At 45.9% G+C, this 18,388-nt stretch overlaps 1 protein-coding gene across 2 annotated transcripts in view; it reads left to right on the top strand.

Moving 5' to 3' along the window:
• Positions 1-1,247: 1,247 nt before the first annotated feature.
• The window catches only part of FLT1 (fms related receptor tyrosine kinase 1), a 155,671-nt gene continuing 138,530 nt past the window's right edge, over positions 1,248-18,388 (top strand). The window contains exon 1 of one of the 2 annotated variants that reach the window (XM_039501796.1): positions 1,248-1,615. In XM_039501796.1, the coding sequence (XP_039357730.1) occupies positions 1,549-1,615 (67 nt within the window). In that variant the 5' untranslated portion in view covers positions 1,248-1,548. The remainder of the gene's footprint in view (positions 1,616-18,388) is intronic. The other variant, XM_039501726.1, reaches the window with a different exon arrangement.

Genomic DNA, 18,388 nt, shown 5'->3' with positions numbered 1-18,388 from the left:
ACTCTGATCTACTATTTTTAAACGTGAACTACTCATTTAAAAGCGGGCGTCGTCCGTTTTTCCTGCACAGGATGGTCTCGGGGGGCTTAGGCAGCTGGGGGTCTATCCCTGGCGCTGTCACAAACGCCCCGTGACTTTGGACAAGGTGCCTGGGTGCCTCAGTTTCCTTTTTAATCTGTACCATGGGGGACATTAGCACCTACCTGCCCCACAGAGGGCGAGGGGGCACGCCCGGCACTCATGCCAGGCACAGGAGCACGGCAATCGGCACCGTGCCGGCAGGCACCGGGGCCGTCCCCGCGCCAGCAAAGGCGCTGCACAAGCTCCTCGAAGCATCCGAAGGCGTGTGGGCAGGTTCTCCGGAGCATCTCCCGGCCGAGCAGCCGCGCCAGGCTGCCCCAGTCCGGAGTGTCCCGAGCTGGGCCCTGAGCGGCGTTCAGCGCTGTGGGGTGACCGGGGAGGGGAAGCTGAACCCATCCCACCCCAGCTGGTGCGCGGTAGGATCTGAAGCCGCTCCCGGGCAGACGGTGAAAGTCCGCTCTGCGCTCAGCGCCCGACCCAGCCCGCGGTCCTTTACCTGGGAGACGTGCAGGGCAGCACTGTGCCCGCCGGCGGAAAGGTCCCGCCGCCAGCATGGCACCCGGCTGCAGCCGGACGCTCGCGGCTCCCATCCCCCGGTGCCCAGGGGATGCGCCGGCAGAGAGAGCCGGGCCGGGCGGTCCCCAGCGCGGCTGGGCTGGAGGGGGCCGAGCCCCTCAGGCGGCGATGGAGAGGCGCTGCCCAGCCCGGCTCCGGCTGCTGCCTGCGGGGTGGGGTGGGGTGGGGCCGGGGGGTGATAACAGACCCAGGCGGAGAAAAGGCAGATGGACAAGGACACACGTGTGTCCAAGCCCGGCTTGCGCCAGGCTCCGGCCGGGAGCGCAGCCGCCCTTGGCTGCAGGAGCGGAGCGGGGGTCTCCGTTTGGGGGGACCGAGAGCGATCGGGGTGACAGGGGGCGGCATGGGTGGGGGGCCGCGCAGCCGAGCTGACCTGCCCCCCCCCCGAGAGAGGCCGGGAAGTGGGCACTGACTCCCAGCCGGAGCCCTGCCTGGCGCGCTCCGGAGCCGGAGTCACTCCTGCGCAGGCAGCGGGGCACGGCAGGGGGCCGAGGCACTGCCGGAGGGGCCGGGGGGCGCCAGGCTATGTAGGGGAGGGGGGACCCGGTGACGCAGGGAGAGGAGGGCGTGATCCGCCGGGAGGATGTGGAGGTTATAAATCAGCCGGGCGGCAGGCAGCTCCCTGTGAAGGGATGTCCGCGGGAGGTTAAGCGCGCAGCTGGACGCGCCCTGCGGAGCTGAGCGCAGCGTTGCCCCGGGGCTAGGCGGCTGCTGGATGGTGGTCTCTCTCCGGGACCGGCTGCTCCGCTAGCTTCGCCACCGCGGGCAAGGCGAGCCCGGCCAGGCTGCCGCAGGATCAGCCCCTTTGCTGGGTGTCCCTGAGCCGCGTCGTCTCTCCGAGCAGGCTCGGGCGGAGCTTTCCCACCCTGCGCGCACCTCCCGGGCAGGACCATGGGCAGCCGGGCGCTCGCAGGTGCCATGCTGTGCGGGCTGCTGGCACCCGCTCTCCTCCTCGCAGGTAAGTGACCCGTTCCCCTGCGGGCTGGGCTGTCGGGCCGGGGGGCGGCCGGAGCTAAGTGGTCCAGGAGGCAGCAGGCTGCGCTTGCTCTGCGCCCCAGAGAGACACCCTCCAAGGCAAGCCCGTGCCCCTCCTTGGGGGAGTGTGGCACGCAGGGGGCCCCAGCCGCACGGCATCTCTCCTCACCCGCATGGTGCCCAGTCTGGACCCCGCTTCCCACCCCATGTTCCCTGCTGGAGGCTGCTTTGCTGCGCACACCCGATTACCCCGGGACACTCTCTGGGTGCCCAGACGGGGCTCTGTCCCTATTGCTGTGCAAGCCGGTTCCCGGGATGCCCCTCGGAGCTGTCCCGTGTCTGACTCTCACGGGCAGAAAAGAAATCTCGGGGAGAGGCTGGATCCTGTCGATCTGTGTCCCCAAGCCCCCAACTTGTAGCATCAAAACAGAGAGCTCCCCCCTCGCCAAAAATCCGGACTCCGATGAATCCCGGGCAGTGAGCGCCGCAGAAGCCCGGTTCGAGCACGGGGCTCCCGCAGGATCTTGTACAATCTAAACAGACAACCGCTGTAGCCGCACTTCCCTGGAGAAATCTGGACTCTCATACATCCTGGCCCAACAGTACGGGGAAAAAAGACACATTTAGTGCCCTGATCCTGCCCATTTTAATCCCAGTTCCGCAAAATTCCAGTTTTAACAAAGGAAAAAATGTAGCAACTATTAGCGAACTCGAAAATCCAGACCCTATTGCAAAGGGGTGCAGCAGCACCGCAAAAAGATGTATCCGGCACCTAGATACGGCTGGGAGGGTTAAATCTCAAAGCCTTAAATTCTACCAGAAAAGAAAAGCACCAGCTCCAACCCCACTGCAAAGATCCAGATCCTGATGTATCCTTGGTAACTAACACCGCCAGGACATAGATCCATCAAAGCAGAGCTCTGGACACAGATTTATCTGTATAGAGAATAAAACTTTGCGGATCTAGGTGAAAAAAACGGGCGATATCATGCTGGCTCCCGGTCCATGTTTGGATTTTACAAGTGCTTGTGTGCGGAGGTGTATCAGGGACCAGATTTTTTAGCAAGGACTGGAAGCAGCTACATTTGGTTTCCATTTTTCCAACAGAATGTAGAGATCTGTGGCCAAAAATTCCCTGGATCCGATAAAACCCAGATTGCTCTTGCATCGGGATGTGTTGGAGCCTGGATTTTTTTCTGGTCACGTAGGAGAAGCAATATGTGTTGTCTATTTTGATGGTACAATCTGGGGGCTTAGGACCCCAAAATAGTAGGACGAGCAGGGCGAAGTGCTAATTAGCTGGGGTGCACCGGAGTATGGATTTTTTGCAGTGGCATGCTTGCTTTTCTTGGTGCTGGAACAGAGCTTTCCAGATGAGAGGTAAAGTCATCTGCAGGTTCACGGGAGTGGACCAGGCACAAGGAGATCTTGAGTTTGAATGAGAGAAAATACTAAAATGCATATGGAACCTAGGGCCAAATACAGACGTCTTGTAACTATACTGAAGACAAGTATGGATTTGCCACATAATGGGGAGCAAATGTAAAGTCTGCAACACAGAAGAAAATTGCTAATTGAGATTAGCCTCAGAGAGGAGACTAGATTAGCGACCTTTTGTTCAATGTAATGACTGTGCTAAGGGACAGGCGGATCAGAGTTTCTAAGTAAGTGGCAAACATTTTTACATGAGAGTAATCAACTTAAACTGTTGCATTATTTATTATAAATTAGTTTCATGGAGGAGTTGTAGAACCATTGAAGTGTTACATTTTCTTGCAAACTATTCTACTTTATCGCTTCAATCAATTAAATCCAGAATAAATAGATGATGACCAATACATTTATAAAGGCTGAGCTAATTTCCTAAAACCATGGCAGTAATGCAAATAGTTTGTGTAAATGAGTAAAACAACCCCAAAATATTTTGTTCTTGCATTGAAACTTAGTTCAGATTTTGACTTGAAAGCATTGAGAATACAGATCTGTCAGCATGTCTACAATTACAGACAGTAGCTCAAATCCTGCCAAGTGATTTTCAGTTGGGATGGGTAGCTGGTGGTTGAGCATGGGTACTCTGGCAGACTAATTACATGATTTGGTCATCATCAATCCTGCAAAATCTTCTATTCTGTCACATGCTATGTAGTAGATCTCCCAGAAGGGGTGACAATGCTCCTTTGAAGTCCATAGCAAAACTATTGATGATTTTAATTTTGAGCAGGATCAGCCCCTGAATACTAAAGGGGTGAGGAATTGGGTGTTGGGGAATTACATGTTAAAGTAAAAGCACTGATTCTCCATAGACTTTTACTCCCATTCCCTGTAGGAGATCTGGGAAGGAAATGATTTTCCCACCCCATGGGAAAAATGTCAATTTTTGAGAATCAAAACATTTCCCCAGTCTGCACTGGGAGGAAACAGAGACCTTTCACACAGTCTCATGAAAAACCACATGAGGGAAGAAACCACCTTAGACTAGCCAATAGCCCAGTGGTCTGGGCACTCATGTGGCAAGTAGAAAACACAAGTTCAAGTCCCTACTCTGCCTGATTAAGACCAGGAATTCTTAAATGTGACTCTCCTATATCTGAAGTGAGTGCCTTGATCACCAGGCTATTGACTGTTCTAGGGTGGGGTTTTTACCAAATGGTAAAAATTAAACCTTTGATGCCATATTAGGGCCTGATCCTGCAGTCCTTGCACACTTATGACTCCCATTTAAATCAATGGGGGTTTGACATGTGGAAGGGCTACAGGAGTCTAACTAAAGATTCTGCAGTCCTCTTCTCTTGACCTCTCTGGAGGGTTTTGTCTGAATCAGAGCTAAAGGACTGGGCCCAAGCCCCTTACTAATAGATCCATATGTGAGGCGAGTGATAGAAGAACCAGAGACCATGTATATTCAGAGAGGCTTCAAACAGCGAGATCAGCTAATATATATCTTCATTTTTAAATGACAGCACAGAGCGAAAGCTGGCCTCCTTGAATCTGCACCCTTGTCCTACTGAAGTCAGTTGAACCAGCAATGGAACTAGGACTGAGCACTAAGTTAGAATGAGAAATAGGAGACTAGATAGCTTCACTTGCTAGTCACTTTACACATTAACTTTTGTTATCATTTGTACTGCAGTGGCAGCGAGGGTCAGGCCCCATTGAACTAGATGTTCTACAATCACGGTCCCTGCCTGGAAGAGCTTACAGTATAACTCAAAACAAGATGTAACAAATGCATTGACCAAACAATAGGAGGGAAGGAAGGAAGAGATAATGATAAGAAGATCATGTGGTTATATAAGATAGTGATGTGCCTGACCTGATGTTTCCAAATCATATGATTTAAAACAATCATGTTTCCAAATCATATGATTTAAAACAATATCAATGATCCCTGAGTTTTCCTCCCCCATGCAATCTTTAGTTGGCTGATCTCCTGTAGGCATCACAGCAGAGTTATATCTTGAGAAGGAATTTTAAGGTGGAGAGGTTAGTGGCCTTATGTTCCCCAGGACATTTCCTGTGGCAGGGCAGTGTGTAAGAAGTAGTTGGAGCATATGTTGGAGAAGACGACAAATGGTCATACAAGGCTGGCATAGCTGATGGGGCGGAAGGCAACAGGACAAGGACTGTCTTATGGTCCTGCCATTCACAAAGTGTATAGAGTCTGATTCACCATCCGGGTCCTGTCAGTGGAATGATGTGAGCCTCCTGGCAGCAGAAAGTTTGCCTAGCATGGAAACAAGGGGTGCAGTGTCACAAGCCAGTCTTAACCCCTTCTCCACCAGCAGGCCTGGAGCAGCAGTGCAAATCCAGAGGTCTTGCTGGGAAGGGGCATTGCTAGGACATGCAGGGGACATGGCGATTCAGTGTCTGTCCTGGGGAGCTTTCACAGGTGGGATGGCTGTGGAGCTCAGGCTTGAGTTTCAAGTTGTGTATTCTTTTAGGATGATTATTGTGGCACTATGTGTTTGACCTAGATGTGAATTCCCCCTCAGGTTCCAGAGCCTTCCTAGCCACAGGGGGCTGCACTTTGCACTTACATGTGCCTGCAGGGGTTAATCAGTCCCACTGTCTTATTAGGACTGGGAGCAATAAAAGAACCCAAGAGCTGGACATCCAACATCCCTTGCATTTCAATGACTGTTGGGCACCTGACTCCCTCCTTGAAAAATTCCAGCCTACATTTACATAAAGCTGGAGGATTAGAAGCTGGTGTGGAACAGAAACATCTATTCTTCCATTTATACATAGGATTTAAGCCTCTAACATTTAATAGTACTAATGGGAATCACCCATGGTATTACCCTGTGGTATTTTGGCAAGATGCTCTGTATAGTATAGTTCTATAGAGCCAAATTCTGCTCTCATGTATGCTGGTGTAAATCTGGAGTAAGTACATTGAACTCAGCTGAGCTGCTCCAGATTTGCACTAGTGTCGATGAAAATCAGCATTTGGCCCATATGGTAAAGATGACTTGCACACCCACAAACATTCAATACATTTACCATTTTTAATTGGTGACACGAGAAGAGATTTTTTTTTTAAGCTCAAAATGCTCATGAACAAACGTGACCTTTGCTTTGTCAGACTTTTCAAACACCAGAACTAGGGTCTTTGTAGCAGGTGCGGCGAAATGTGTGGGCCATGTGTGTAGGACAGAAGGCACTGCTTGCTGCTTTCTAGAACAATTGCTGACTCCTCACACTTCTATGCAGTTTGGAAATTGCAAGCTCTCAGAGTATCAGACTGTTGGTTTTCATGTCAGGCTGAGATAGTGATAGTGAAAGGAAATGAAAGGGAGAGGGGTGATTGAGAAAGGACTTGAAAGACAGGGGTATGGCTCAGCATTGCAGAACTCTGTCTCATGGGCTGTGGGTGGGATTCTACTGAGGAAATTGTTCCTTTGAGTCTGCTAGAGATAGGCGTTGAGACTTCCTGATGCAACCCAGAAGAAAGCAGGAAGCAGGGATTGCTGCAAGAGTGGGGGAAGGTTTCCCATCAAGAGAGGGATGTCTGGCAACCACAGTCAACTGTTGGACCATTTCTCTGCGGCTATGCACCAAGAGTTCCTTTACAAACACACTTTTTTATCTTTATTTTGTCCTTTTTTGACCATCTGTGTGATATTTCTACACTACAAAGCCCCAAGCTAAAGGGAGAATGGCTGCTTGTGTGAGCATATATGAGAATCTCTTCCATTTGACCATTTAAAGTAACTTACAAACACTTTATTAATCAACCTAAGAAATGACCTTCCTCAGCATTTAACAACCAGGAATGGTTTTCCATTTACTGGATGTGAACTGCTCATTCTGATGCTGCCCTAAAATCTATTACCTTCACATCTTCAGTTGTTGGTGCCAAGGGGCATTCTCGATCTTCTCTTACCAAGATGTAGAAACTCAGTATCACTCCCCCGCCCTGGAAAGGACTATCATGGTGCAAAGCCAGTACATAGCCCTAGACCCTCTCTCCCTCTCTGTATGATTTGTTCATGGCAAGACGGGAGGAAATATACCACCCGAATGTAAAGGAAAGCATGATTTTGCCTAATATATTATCAAAGTAATTCAAGACCATTATAAATCCTTGTGAATCTATTACTTCTGTCCATTCTGTTTCTCAGAACTTTATCTGCTTTGTGTTTATGAAGAAACACATTTGACATCCCAGTTCATCTTAATTCTTCAAAGTAATCTGCCACTAATTCCTACCCTTGGGCAGATTTTTTTGGTTTTGTATAACATACCCTCATAACAGGTGTACTCATGTGTAATGCCAGTGATAATAATTTATATTTGTATCGAGCTTTTCCTCTGGAAGGATCCCAGCATGCTTTTTGAAAATGGGACCAATCTGGCAAACAGCTATTCATACATACACCTAATTACTCCTAAGCAGAGTCTCTTGGAATTCAGTTACACAACCACATTATCATCTTCTCTGCCCATGGCCCCTGCACATTATCAGTAAATTCACTCAAGTGTTACTGCAGCCTGAGGCACAGTCATTCTGCCCCTGTTCCTTTCCCCCACCCCCTGGGGAACTTCACTGGAGGACATCAGCTGGTTGGGGAGGACATTAGCTTATTGGGAAGCTCTTGACACGACCAGACCGCCCCATTGGCTTCATTAGACAGAAAGTGAGGGAGGAGGGCACAGAGCCTCTCAGACATTGTAGAGGTACAGGATCTCTGAACAGAACTCCCTGTTCTTTTGACAGCTCCCCTGACAGCCCTGCTTTCCTAGACCAGAACTACCAGCTCCACTTCCTGGGGATGAGTGTGGGGAAACTCCATGAGAGGAATTTCACATCATTCTCCCTCAACCCCCTTCCTGTGTGATTTCCCATGGAATGGAATGATCCAACTGTTTTATTTGCATTCTTAATTGAATTATAGAGTCTCCCTGGAAAAGGCTCACACATAATTCTTTGCAATAGTGTTAACATAGGAATTGCCACACTGGATCAGACCAGAGATCCATCTATCCCACTATCCCGTCACCAACAGTATCCAGTGTAAGAGCCTTCAGAGAAGGTGCAAGAAACCCTGCAGCAGGCAGTTATGGAATAACCTTTCCCCAGGGAAGTTTCCTTGAGTAAAGTTGTTTGTGGTAGGATCTAAAACAATTCTGTTAATTAGAGCATTAAAAAGCTGTAGACTCAAGGGTCAAAGGAACCAACATAAACTTGACGCCTGTTTAAGTTAGGTGCCATCAACCTTTATAGTGAATGTGTATAAAATGATGACTGTCTTTTAACGTATTATGTTATATAACTTTTCCTGGTCTTGTCCTGATATTCAAAATTTGGGGTAAAAAAAATCCAGCTCTCCTTGTTTGATGCGATGCTGTGGTATAATAAATTACAATCTGTGTATATTTTCTCCTTGTAAATTGGGTTATATTCATAAAACGGTGCAATCTCATACTCCCTAGATCCTTTCTAGATGGATCTTGCCCTGTGATTATATTGGGGGGGGGGCGAGGGAGGGGACGGGAGGGGAGGTGGAATGGAATGAGCCACCCTGAGGGAACTGTTCCTTTTCCTTCCACACAGGTTTCCTTGTAAGAGAGCATGAACTGGGCCATCAATCAGGTTGTATTTATTGCAGCTCTAATAGCCAAATGTCATTTGATTTGCTGAGATGGAGTTAAATGACTGCCATTAATTTAGCACTGTTGTCCTTTTAGCTGGTTAACAGTCTGAGGTCCTAATCTACTGACAAATCACACATTGGCCCAAAGCAAGATGAGGTCAGTGGTCTGTTTCAGACAACTGCTTAAAGCTGATCTTGCCTTACCACACCTGCCAGAAGGGAGGATATCCCTAAAAAAAAAAAAAATGGCAAAAGCAGCCTTCAGCACTAGGCTGCCCTGTTAGAGGAAGCTTGGGTATGAGACAGAGAGGATCTAGGCGGTGGGCTGAGCTGTCCTGAGCTAAGTACTCAAGAACAGCCAAACTTCAGGAGAAAAGTCTTGGATTGGCCTTTTTTGTCTGATTGCTGATTTATTTATTAAAGTCCAAACCAGGAAAGGGGGTAAGTCTGATCCTACACAGGGTATGTGGAGTGTGTCTTAGGCCTGGTCTACACTAAGGCGGGGGGGTCGAACTAAGGTACGCAAGTTCAGCTACGCGAATACCGTAGCTGAACTCGAACTACCTTAGTTCGAAGTACTCACCCGTCCAGACGCCGCGGGATCGAAGTCCGCGGCTCCCCCGTCGACTCCGCCACCGCCGTTCGCGGTGGTGGAGTTCCGGAGTCGACGGGAGCGCGTTCGGAGTTCGAACTATCGCGTCTAGATTAGATGCGATAGTTCAAACTCCGAGAAGTCGAACGCTACGCGTCGACCCGGCAGGTAAGTATAGACGTACCCTTAGAGGAAGTGGGAAAATCCTTTACGCTGAATCTGCTGTTCCTGTTTGACCCTCTAGTTTTAAAAGTCAATAGTTGCATTAGGTTTTTCCTGTGCATGTATCCAGGGCCTTTGATAATGGGTCTGTTTTACAGATAAAAAAAGATGAAAGTAACATTCCTGCATTGTATTTTTTCTTTTAAAGTTACAGCATTTTTGGGGGTGTTCTTATCTGTGAAATATTGAAAATAATAACAAAAGTCTTGCGCTAAGGGGAAATGCTGCAAATTTTCTGTTTAGTCACTGAGTTTTTTTCTGTGTCTTGATTAGTGACAAAATGTCAAATAGATGGAATTTGGTAGGCTGAAGTGTCAGATGGAGCTAGCGGAAATTAAAGAGTTTGGCTTGTTTAGCCTACAAAATGAAAGCCGAGAGAGGTTATGGTTGCGCTATATAAATACATCAGGGGATAAACACCAGGAAGGGAGAAGAGTTATTTATGCTGAAGAACAATGTCGGTGCAAGGACAACTAGCCATGATTAAATATAGGCTAGAAATTAGAAGGTTTTTAACCATCAGAGCAGTGAGGTTATGGAACAGCCTCTCAATAAAAATAGTGTGGGGGGGGAGAACAATGCAACTGTTTTAAAATGGAGCTTGATAAACTGGATTATATGATGGGGTTGCTGGTGACAGGAGGAGACTGGACTCCATATCATCAGGAGATCCCTTCCAGTCCTATTTTCCCCAGAGAGTTGTAGGCAGAGTTCTGAGTGTTTAGATGTCCATACAAAATATTCCCCAAATCCAGTCTGTTATAACTTGTGGTTTTTTTAATGCAAGAGAAGCTATAATGAATGTTAGAAAGCTTACTAGGAAAGGAATTGTGTACTCATTCAGTTTAGTTGGAGTGAGGAAACTCATCTGTTTGCTCTATGTAGGAATTTTACATGACTCATATAGAAGTTTTGGTCTCACTGTATTTATGCTAGAGTAGTACCGTACTTTCCAAATACTTAGCTAATAAAGAGACATTTCACAAAACAAACATGATGATTATTTGATGAACATTTATACCCAGTATTAGAATTCAAAGAAAATCATAGCAAGTGATGACAGATGTCATGAGCTAAGAGAATGATAAGGCTAGGGATATGCAGCACACAACCAGTAGAGGTTTGGAGGCATGATGGTCTTCTCCTTCCATATCCCCGGTAGCAGACCACTAATACACAACTACCCAATGGAACCATGGCTACTCCACATGTTGCAGTGGGCTGAGCAGGCACTGCTCACACCTTACCCACCACCTTTGAACCCTTTGAAGATGTAGGAGTAGCCATGGTTCCATTGGGTAGTTGTGTAGCTCTTGAGGTCATAGCGGATCTATCACTCTTGTTGGATTATCAAGTTCTGGAGAGGTCCCTTTTAATACTAAATACAAACTGAAATAAACAAACAAGGAAGCAGCAGCAGTGGCCAGTGGCTCCTGCTGACCAGGAGGATGCAATTATTCTCTAACACAGCCACTGAAACAATCATGAATACCTTTGCCCCTTCTAGGCTAAACAATTGTAATGTGCCAGATTGGTTGGATAAAAAAGGAAACTCTTATTGAAAAGTTAAATTTGTCTCCAATTTTTTTGGAAACTCAGAATTTTGAATTTTGCAACTGAATAGACATGTCAAAATGTGAAGACTATTGATCAGCTAGTATATTGTGAATTGTAAAGGATGGTCCTTGAAAGCCACTTAACAGGTTCAGCTTGTGCAGAATATAATAGTGTGGCATCTGAGTGGAGAAAGTTTCTATGAGCACCTAACTCAGAGCACTGCACTGCTAGCATCCTTTTTATGGTCTTGACTACTTTTGTGGTGATCCTAGCAGTCAATGTACAATGGGACATGGCAGAACTTTGGATGCTGCTAATTGGCAAGCAACTTTGTCATGCACTCAACTGTAACTTTATATTTCTAGATACCATCAATAAAGACATTTACACCTTTAAATAAAATGGCTGCAGGCCAGATTCTTGTGAGCTTTACTTCTCCACTAGGCCAGGGATACCTTCACTCTGCAGTTCCTTCTGAGGAGGAGCCAGTGTTTGGGATGTACATATAAGAATACATACACATACAAGAACATTACTGCTGGAGACTTGTTAGCATGTACCTCCCAAGTATGCAGCTGAGAAATTGTCAGAATTGCACTACCAGAGAGTTTTAACTATTAGGTGTTACAAGTTGCTTGTGTAGCAGCTGGTAATTTTTATTTTTTCAAAATGCTAAATGCATACATTTTAAGCAATAGTGCAACCACCTCAATCTCAGATCCAGACCTGAGCATATTTGGTGAAAAGGGCCCATTTGGGAGGCTCTGTACATTTTCCTGTCTGTCAAGACCTCCCACAGGCAGTGAGCTACTCATTTGTATATCTGACTGCCTTTGTCTCCAGGACATGGAGCCAGAGCAGGGGCTAATTACCATACACAGGATTTTTCTGACACATGGCAGTAAACTCAGATTTTCAAAATGTGCTGGATCAGGCCCCACTGGGAGATTAGCTCATCTACTCTCATGGTCTGATTATTATGCCCTAAAAATCATTTGATAGTTTAAAGTAGCTCAGATAGAAGTTTGGGGCTTGATGCAAACATTTGTGGGTGAGATTCTTTGGGCTGTTACACGCAGGTGGTCAAACTAGATGATCACAATGGTTCCTTCTGGCTTTAAGGTAAGAATCTGTGAATTATCATTCTGATGTGGCAATGCCCATTTTGTATGCAAGTAACTTTTAATGATGTTTTGAACTTGCAAGTAAAATAGAACACAAGGCAGTTGCAAGCAAGGCATACATGAGTTATAGAGCAGCATCAGTGAGAAACAAGGCAGGTCAGCATGAACACACGGTGTGTGTTTCTAATTACTGCTGTTGATACCCTTGCTGACTCCTATAAACTCTTACTACTATATGTAGTGCTACTGCCCTATATAGTTCCATTTAACTTAAAGCTACTATTCCATTATGATAGTTTAATGAGATGGCCTACTTAAGAGGAAGGGGGGAGGGATAGATCAGAGATTATTTTTAGGCAAAGGTATCATTTAGCTCAGTAATGGAACCAAAACTATGCACAGGTACAACTATTCCAACCAAAAATAAATTGACTTTACCCACTGAACAGCACACAGTTTCTTCAGAAAAGGTCACACTGTAACAGTACGCCAACAGGAATTCTGTAATAAAAACTTACGAGCACAAAGGTGTCTTTTAAAAAATATATTAGAACAGAGCAAGTCATGTATACAGAAGAATAGATTGGCCAATGGCCATATAATGAGCCAGTTAGTGTAAGTCAGTGTATGACCATTGTTTTCAAATAGAGGCCCGATGAATGGCTCCACACTTTTGGTTATTTTGGCTACATTGTGCAATTGTTACACTGGTAAACACACATGAGTGTTTCCATTCCCCTCAGTGGGCTGACTGACATGAGGCAGTACTCATACACCTAAGTAAGAAATGCACAATCTAGCCCACATTTTAAATGATGACTCTTTAAATTATTCAGGCTAAGAAGAATTGTGAATAGTGGGAATTAGAGAGGTGAGAGACCTTAGGGGACCTTTTCCATTACCAATGCTGGATTGTCCTGTACAATATAAAAATGTCAGATGATTGAATATAAATTTGTTTAAACTGGGAGGAAATTATATTTGACAATAGAAAGCACTAAGGGCAAGATATGTTTAATGAGCTTTAAAATATATGCAAATCTGGCATTCAGTAAAACAATTAGGCTATGATGGATAACTTTATTGATGGCACTTTAATCAGAGGTCAGAAGCTCTGTGTACATTGCAGTTGGCAAAGATAAGCTGATCATTCTCATTAACCTCTTCATTGTGTAGATAAAAATGCTTAGCTAATACATTCAGGCTAACTGGTGTGGTGAAGGGATGTCAGTAAAAATTTTTATAACATTTAAGAAGACAGAAGATTTGTTCATTTCATCCCATGTGTTCAGTTACCCATGTGTGTAAATGTTTGCAGAAGTGGGGCATATACGTACTCTGTAGATCAGACACTATCAGTAACACTTACATGGACACATTTATTTTATCTGGGGTATACAATAATGTGAAACAAGCCTATGTATAAGTCCACAAAATAGTCAGTAAATAGAAACTCTGAGTGCAAAAAGGGTGCTGTAGTTCCATCATATGTTAGAACATACTTCAAACACTTTTATTCTTTAGCTCCTTTGCATCACCAGCTGAGAGCTCTACCTTGTATACCAAATACTGCCCAAGCTGTGTTCTGTCCCTTTTCAAACAGTTCTTTGACCCTGTCTTTAGGCAGCTTGGGTAACTTTTGTGACCTAAACTAGTGTTTGCGCCAATTGGTTCAGTAATCCGATTGGCTGACTGAAATGTGTCCTACAAACTTTAAAAAAAAATGAATATGGGGGAGGGGAGAGTCATTCTGTTGTCACATGAAAAGAAGTTACACCCCAACGTAGGTCACTGTAAGGGTAGGTTGCTGATGGTCGCTTAGTGACAGGCATAATGATTAATGAACATGTCCTGTTAAGCCATGACCTTTCCAAAAAGCCAGTGTCAAGTAAAATGCCTGAAGAAGGTACACAGAAGGCGTGATCCCCTTGTAAATATTGACAGTCGGAATTTCTGTGCTATTCTCCTTTTCGTTGTCTTTTCTGGTAAGCTTGTCAAACCCTACTGCATTTGTTCTTTGAATCATTTTTGTATCATTTAAAAAAAATGTAGGAAAGCTAATGACCCATGCAGGGATGGAATGTAAAGAAAAGCTATTTCTCTTCAGACCTGTACCACTTAAGTGGTAACACTCCATTATTGTGTGTGTGGACCTTTTAATACAAACAGGATTCTGTATTTCGGGCCTTTGTTGCTGGAAATCTAAAATATTAAACGTGTCAAGCCTTATACATTGGGTCTGTTAGGGCAAATATTAAGTTAGGTGCCTAAGAGTTAATGTGGTTAATTACTGGAGTTAAATATTTAAAGTGCACTTGAAGGCAATGGTAAGAATCCAGTTTACTTCAATGGGAGCAGAGTTACACCAACACTAGAGCAGTTTTTAAATTCCGCCCACAGTGATTACAAAACACAGCTGTATCTTTTAGATATGGTTAATGTATGTAGTAGGACAAAACCTGGATACATATCAAATGTATCTGGGATTTGTTTTGATCACAGGTTGGGGTGCTTAGAGAATTTCCTGCATTGAGATCAGTAACTATGGAGGCAGGTCTCCTGGATTATTATGAAGCATGCATTTCCAGAGTTTCCTATTTTATAAGAGTTCTGAATAGTGTTTCTTGAGATTCTGCACAGGGACATTTTTGCTTCTGATACCATAGATTAACAGAGAACAAAAATGCAACATTTGTAACATTTTTGAAAACAAACCAAAACCAGAACACTCCAATGAATGACTAAGCTGGTTGACCCTGCGATTAGCGTTCTGGACCACCCGGTAGATGACCTGAGTTCAGTGATGGCTATTAGGCCATACCCACTCCATGAGCTAGAATCCCCAGAAAACCTTTTAGGCTATGTCTACACTGCACTTTCGTTGTTAGAACTTTTGTTGCTCAGGGGTGTGGGTGAAAAAAACCCCACCTCCCTGAACGACAAGTTTTACCAACGAAAAACACTGGCGTGGATAGCACTTTGTTGGTTGGAGTCACTCCCCCACCAACAAAGCTACCGCTCCTCGTTGGGGGTGGTTTTATTTTGTCGTCTGGAGAGCTCCCTCCAGGGCCACCCAGAGGATTCAGGAGGCCTGGGACAAGGCAATTTCAGGGGCCCCTTCCATAAAAAAATTGCAATATTATAGAATACTATATTCTCATGGGGGGCCCTGTGGGACCCAGGGCAAATTGCCCCACTTGGCCCCCCCGGGCGGCCCTGGGAAAAATAAACATTTAAAAACCTTCCACATCTCAGCACAAACCCAGTTTTGAGAAAACGTTTTTAAGTCACCTTTACAAAGTATCACTGGTTCTCAGCATCAGCTAGTGCTAAAAGGCATTAAAGCTCATTAAAAGGGTTGGACAAATATTTTCTGTTAAAACTTTTTTTGGATCGAAAACTAAGGGTTTTTAAAAAGCAGAAAAAATCACGGACAATGTCTGCTTTCCTTCAAAATTTGTTGTGGTTTTTTTAAATTGAAAAGCTGAAATTAGTCTGCCAAAACCTGAACATGGTTTGGGGTTTCAGAAGTGTGTGGCCAAATATTTGCTGCTTGCTGTGTTTGATTGTTTAAAGAAACAATAAAAAAAATTCTGCTTAAAAAAAATCCAAAACTTCTGAACCACCTCAGCTTGTGACCAAATGCCTGAGCCCATCCAGTCAGACATTTTTCCAGGTTTCTGATACTCTGCTGGCTTCCTTGACTCATATCTGTCTCCATAACTTTGGGCTCATTTAGGTTAGAACACATAACATAAGAATGGCCATACTGGGTCAGACCAAAGGTCCATCCAGCCCAGTATCCTGTCTACTGACAGTGGCCAATGCCAGGTGCCCCAGAGGGAGTGAACCTAACAGGTAATGATCAAGAGATCTCTCCTGCCATCCATCTCCACCCTCTGACAAACAGAGGCTAGGGACACCATTCCTTACCTATCCTGATTAATAGCCACTAATGGACTTAACCTCCATGAATGTATCAGTTTCCTAGAGACTGGCTCCATGGGGTCCCTCACAAACTGGAGACGGTTACTGTGGGTTTGTCTTTAGTATAGCTTATGTACATACTCCATGAACTGAGCATTTGAGCTTGTTCCAGAATCTGGGATGAGCCTATGTTGTGAAAACTGAAATGCTCAAAATAGCACATGCATGTGAATGGACACAGGGTGCTAAAATTTAATTAACCCAGGGGGACTCAAACTGGGGATCAGGAGCCCTCAGGGGGTCATGAGGTTATTACTGGGGGTTGTGAGCTGTCAGCCTCACACTGTGCTTTGCCTCCAGCATTTATAATAGTGTTAAATATATAAAAAGTGTTTTTAATTTATAGGGGGGGGTCACACTCAGAGGTTTGCTATGTGAAAGGGGTCACCAATACAAAAAAGTTTGAGAACCACTGAATTAACCCCTCTGGAGCCTCGGGGAATGCAGGGGAGGGGGGTCTCCTTTGGTAGGGTTGGGAAGGAGGTAGGTGGTGTAGGATATTGCTCTTCTCATGTGATCCCTCCCCCATGGCTCTCTTGGTTCTATCACTGCTAATCTAAAGTGGCTAATTTTAAATGAAGTTACCCTCCCCTGACATGAATCTCCTTATGGCACTGAAATTAAATGTAGACTATAATTTGGCATTTGAGAAGTGAAAGGGATGGTAGCCCTAAGGGAAAATATAACAGCTTGGCTCTTTGTGTTAAATAGCTATCTGCAAGCCTCAAACTGCTGAATGAGCTTTAGGGTAGAGAAGGCTGTGCATCCCCAAACAGCCTGGCCCTGCTCCCATCTGACCCCCACCCATTTCCTGCCCCCCAACTACCCCCCTCAGAAGCCCCATCCCATCCTGCTCCTTGTCCCCTGACCACCCCCCTAGACCATCAAAACCACCAACCCGGGACTCCACCCCCCATAAATCCCCTCTGCTCCCTGTCCCCTGACTGCCCTGACCCCTATCCACCCCCTGCCAAGTGCTGACACCCCCAGAATGCCCACAATCCAACCCCCTGTTTCCCATCCCCTGACTGCCCCCAACCTCTGCCCCCTCCCTGTCCCCTGACTGCCCCTTATCCAACCCCCCAGCCCCCTTACCATGCCACTTACTCCTGCCTCCCGCCTCTCTCAGAGCCTCAGCGTGCCGCGTCCAGGACTGGCCCTGGACAGTGCTGCAGCAGCGTGGCTCCAGCGGGACCTGAGCTCGCAGCCCCACCCCCTTACCACGCGGCTCTGAGCAGGAGGAGCTCAGGCCCTGCCTGAGCCACGCTGCTTTAGCTCTGTCCAGGCCACTCCTGGATGCGGCGCGCTGAGGCACCGGGGGATGGGGGAAGGCGGGGCTGGGGGGAGCCTCCGACATTCTCGTGGGGAGCCCTGTGGGGCCCGGGGAAAATTGCCCCACTTGCCCCCTCCCTGGGCGGCCCTGGCTCTCTCCCAGAGATAAAGAGCAGCTATATTGTGTGCCTTACAGCGGCAAGGCCTTAGCATCACGACTGTGCCACTGTAAACTGTGCGGTGTAGACAGCCTCAGATTGTGTCCTGTGGAGGAAAGGCTGTGTCTCCTTTTTGTTTGTACGGTGTCAATGCCAACAAGACTCTAGTGCAATTGGGCCCTGATCCTGATTGATCTATGGCAGCTATTGTATTTAATAATAAATAATAATAATAATAATAATAATTTGTTCTTAAAGGTCAAGCTGGTGGTACATATTGTCATGGGCACCCAGCTTTTCCAGTCACTGGTCTGACTTTTGCCCTTATGTACAAAGCCAGTTCAATAAAAAATAAATAACAATTTTCCTTACTGCCTGAATCTTAGAATCCTCATGAATAGAGGAATGCACATAATCAAATACATGGTCATTGGAATATTCAAATTGTTTAGCTTGAGAGCATTGACAAAAGTTAAGCTTAAGTGTCTGAACTTCTCTGCTCAACAGCTGCCTGACCACTACAGGTTAGTTGCAGCCCTTCTTGGATTTTTATTACAGAGCAAATTTAATCAGATTCTCAGTATCTACATCTAGCATTAATGATTCAGAATTGAAAAATCAGTTAGACCTTAAGTGTCTACAAGAGTTCATGCCATGTTGCTGGGAATCCCTCATGTCAGTACTCAGTGAACTTCAGCTCATGTTTTTAGGGGGTCTGTTCTAGAGTCCATTGTAATCAGTGGAATG

Source organism: Mauremys reevesii, linkage group 1 (genome assembly GCF_016161935.1).
Source record: "Mauremys reevesii isolate NIE-2019 linkage group 1, ASM1616193v1, whole genome shotgun sequence".
In the NCBI taxonomy this organism is placed as follows: Eukaryota; Metazoa; Chordata; order Testudines; family Geoemydidae; genus Mauremys; species Mauremys reevesii.
This window is presented reverse-complemented; position numbering and strand designations above follow the sequence as displayed.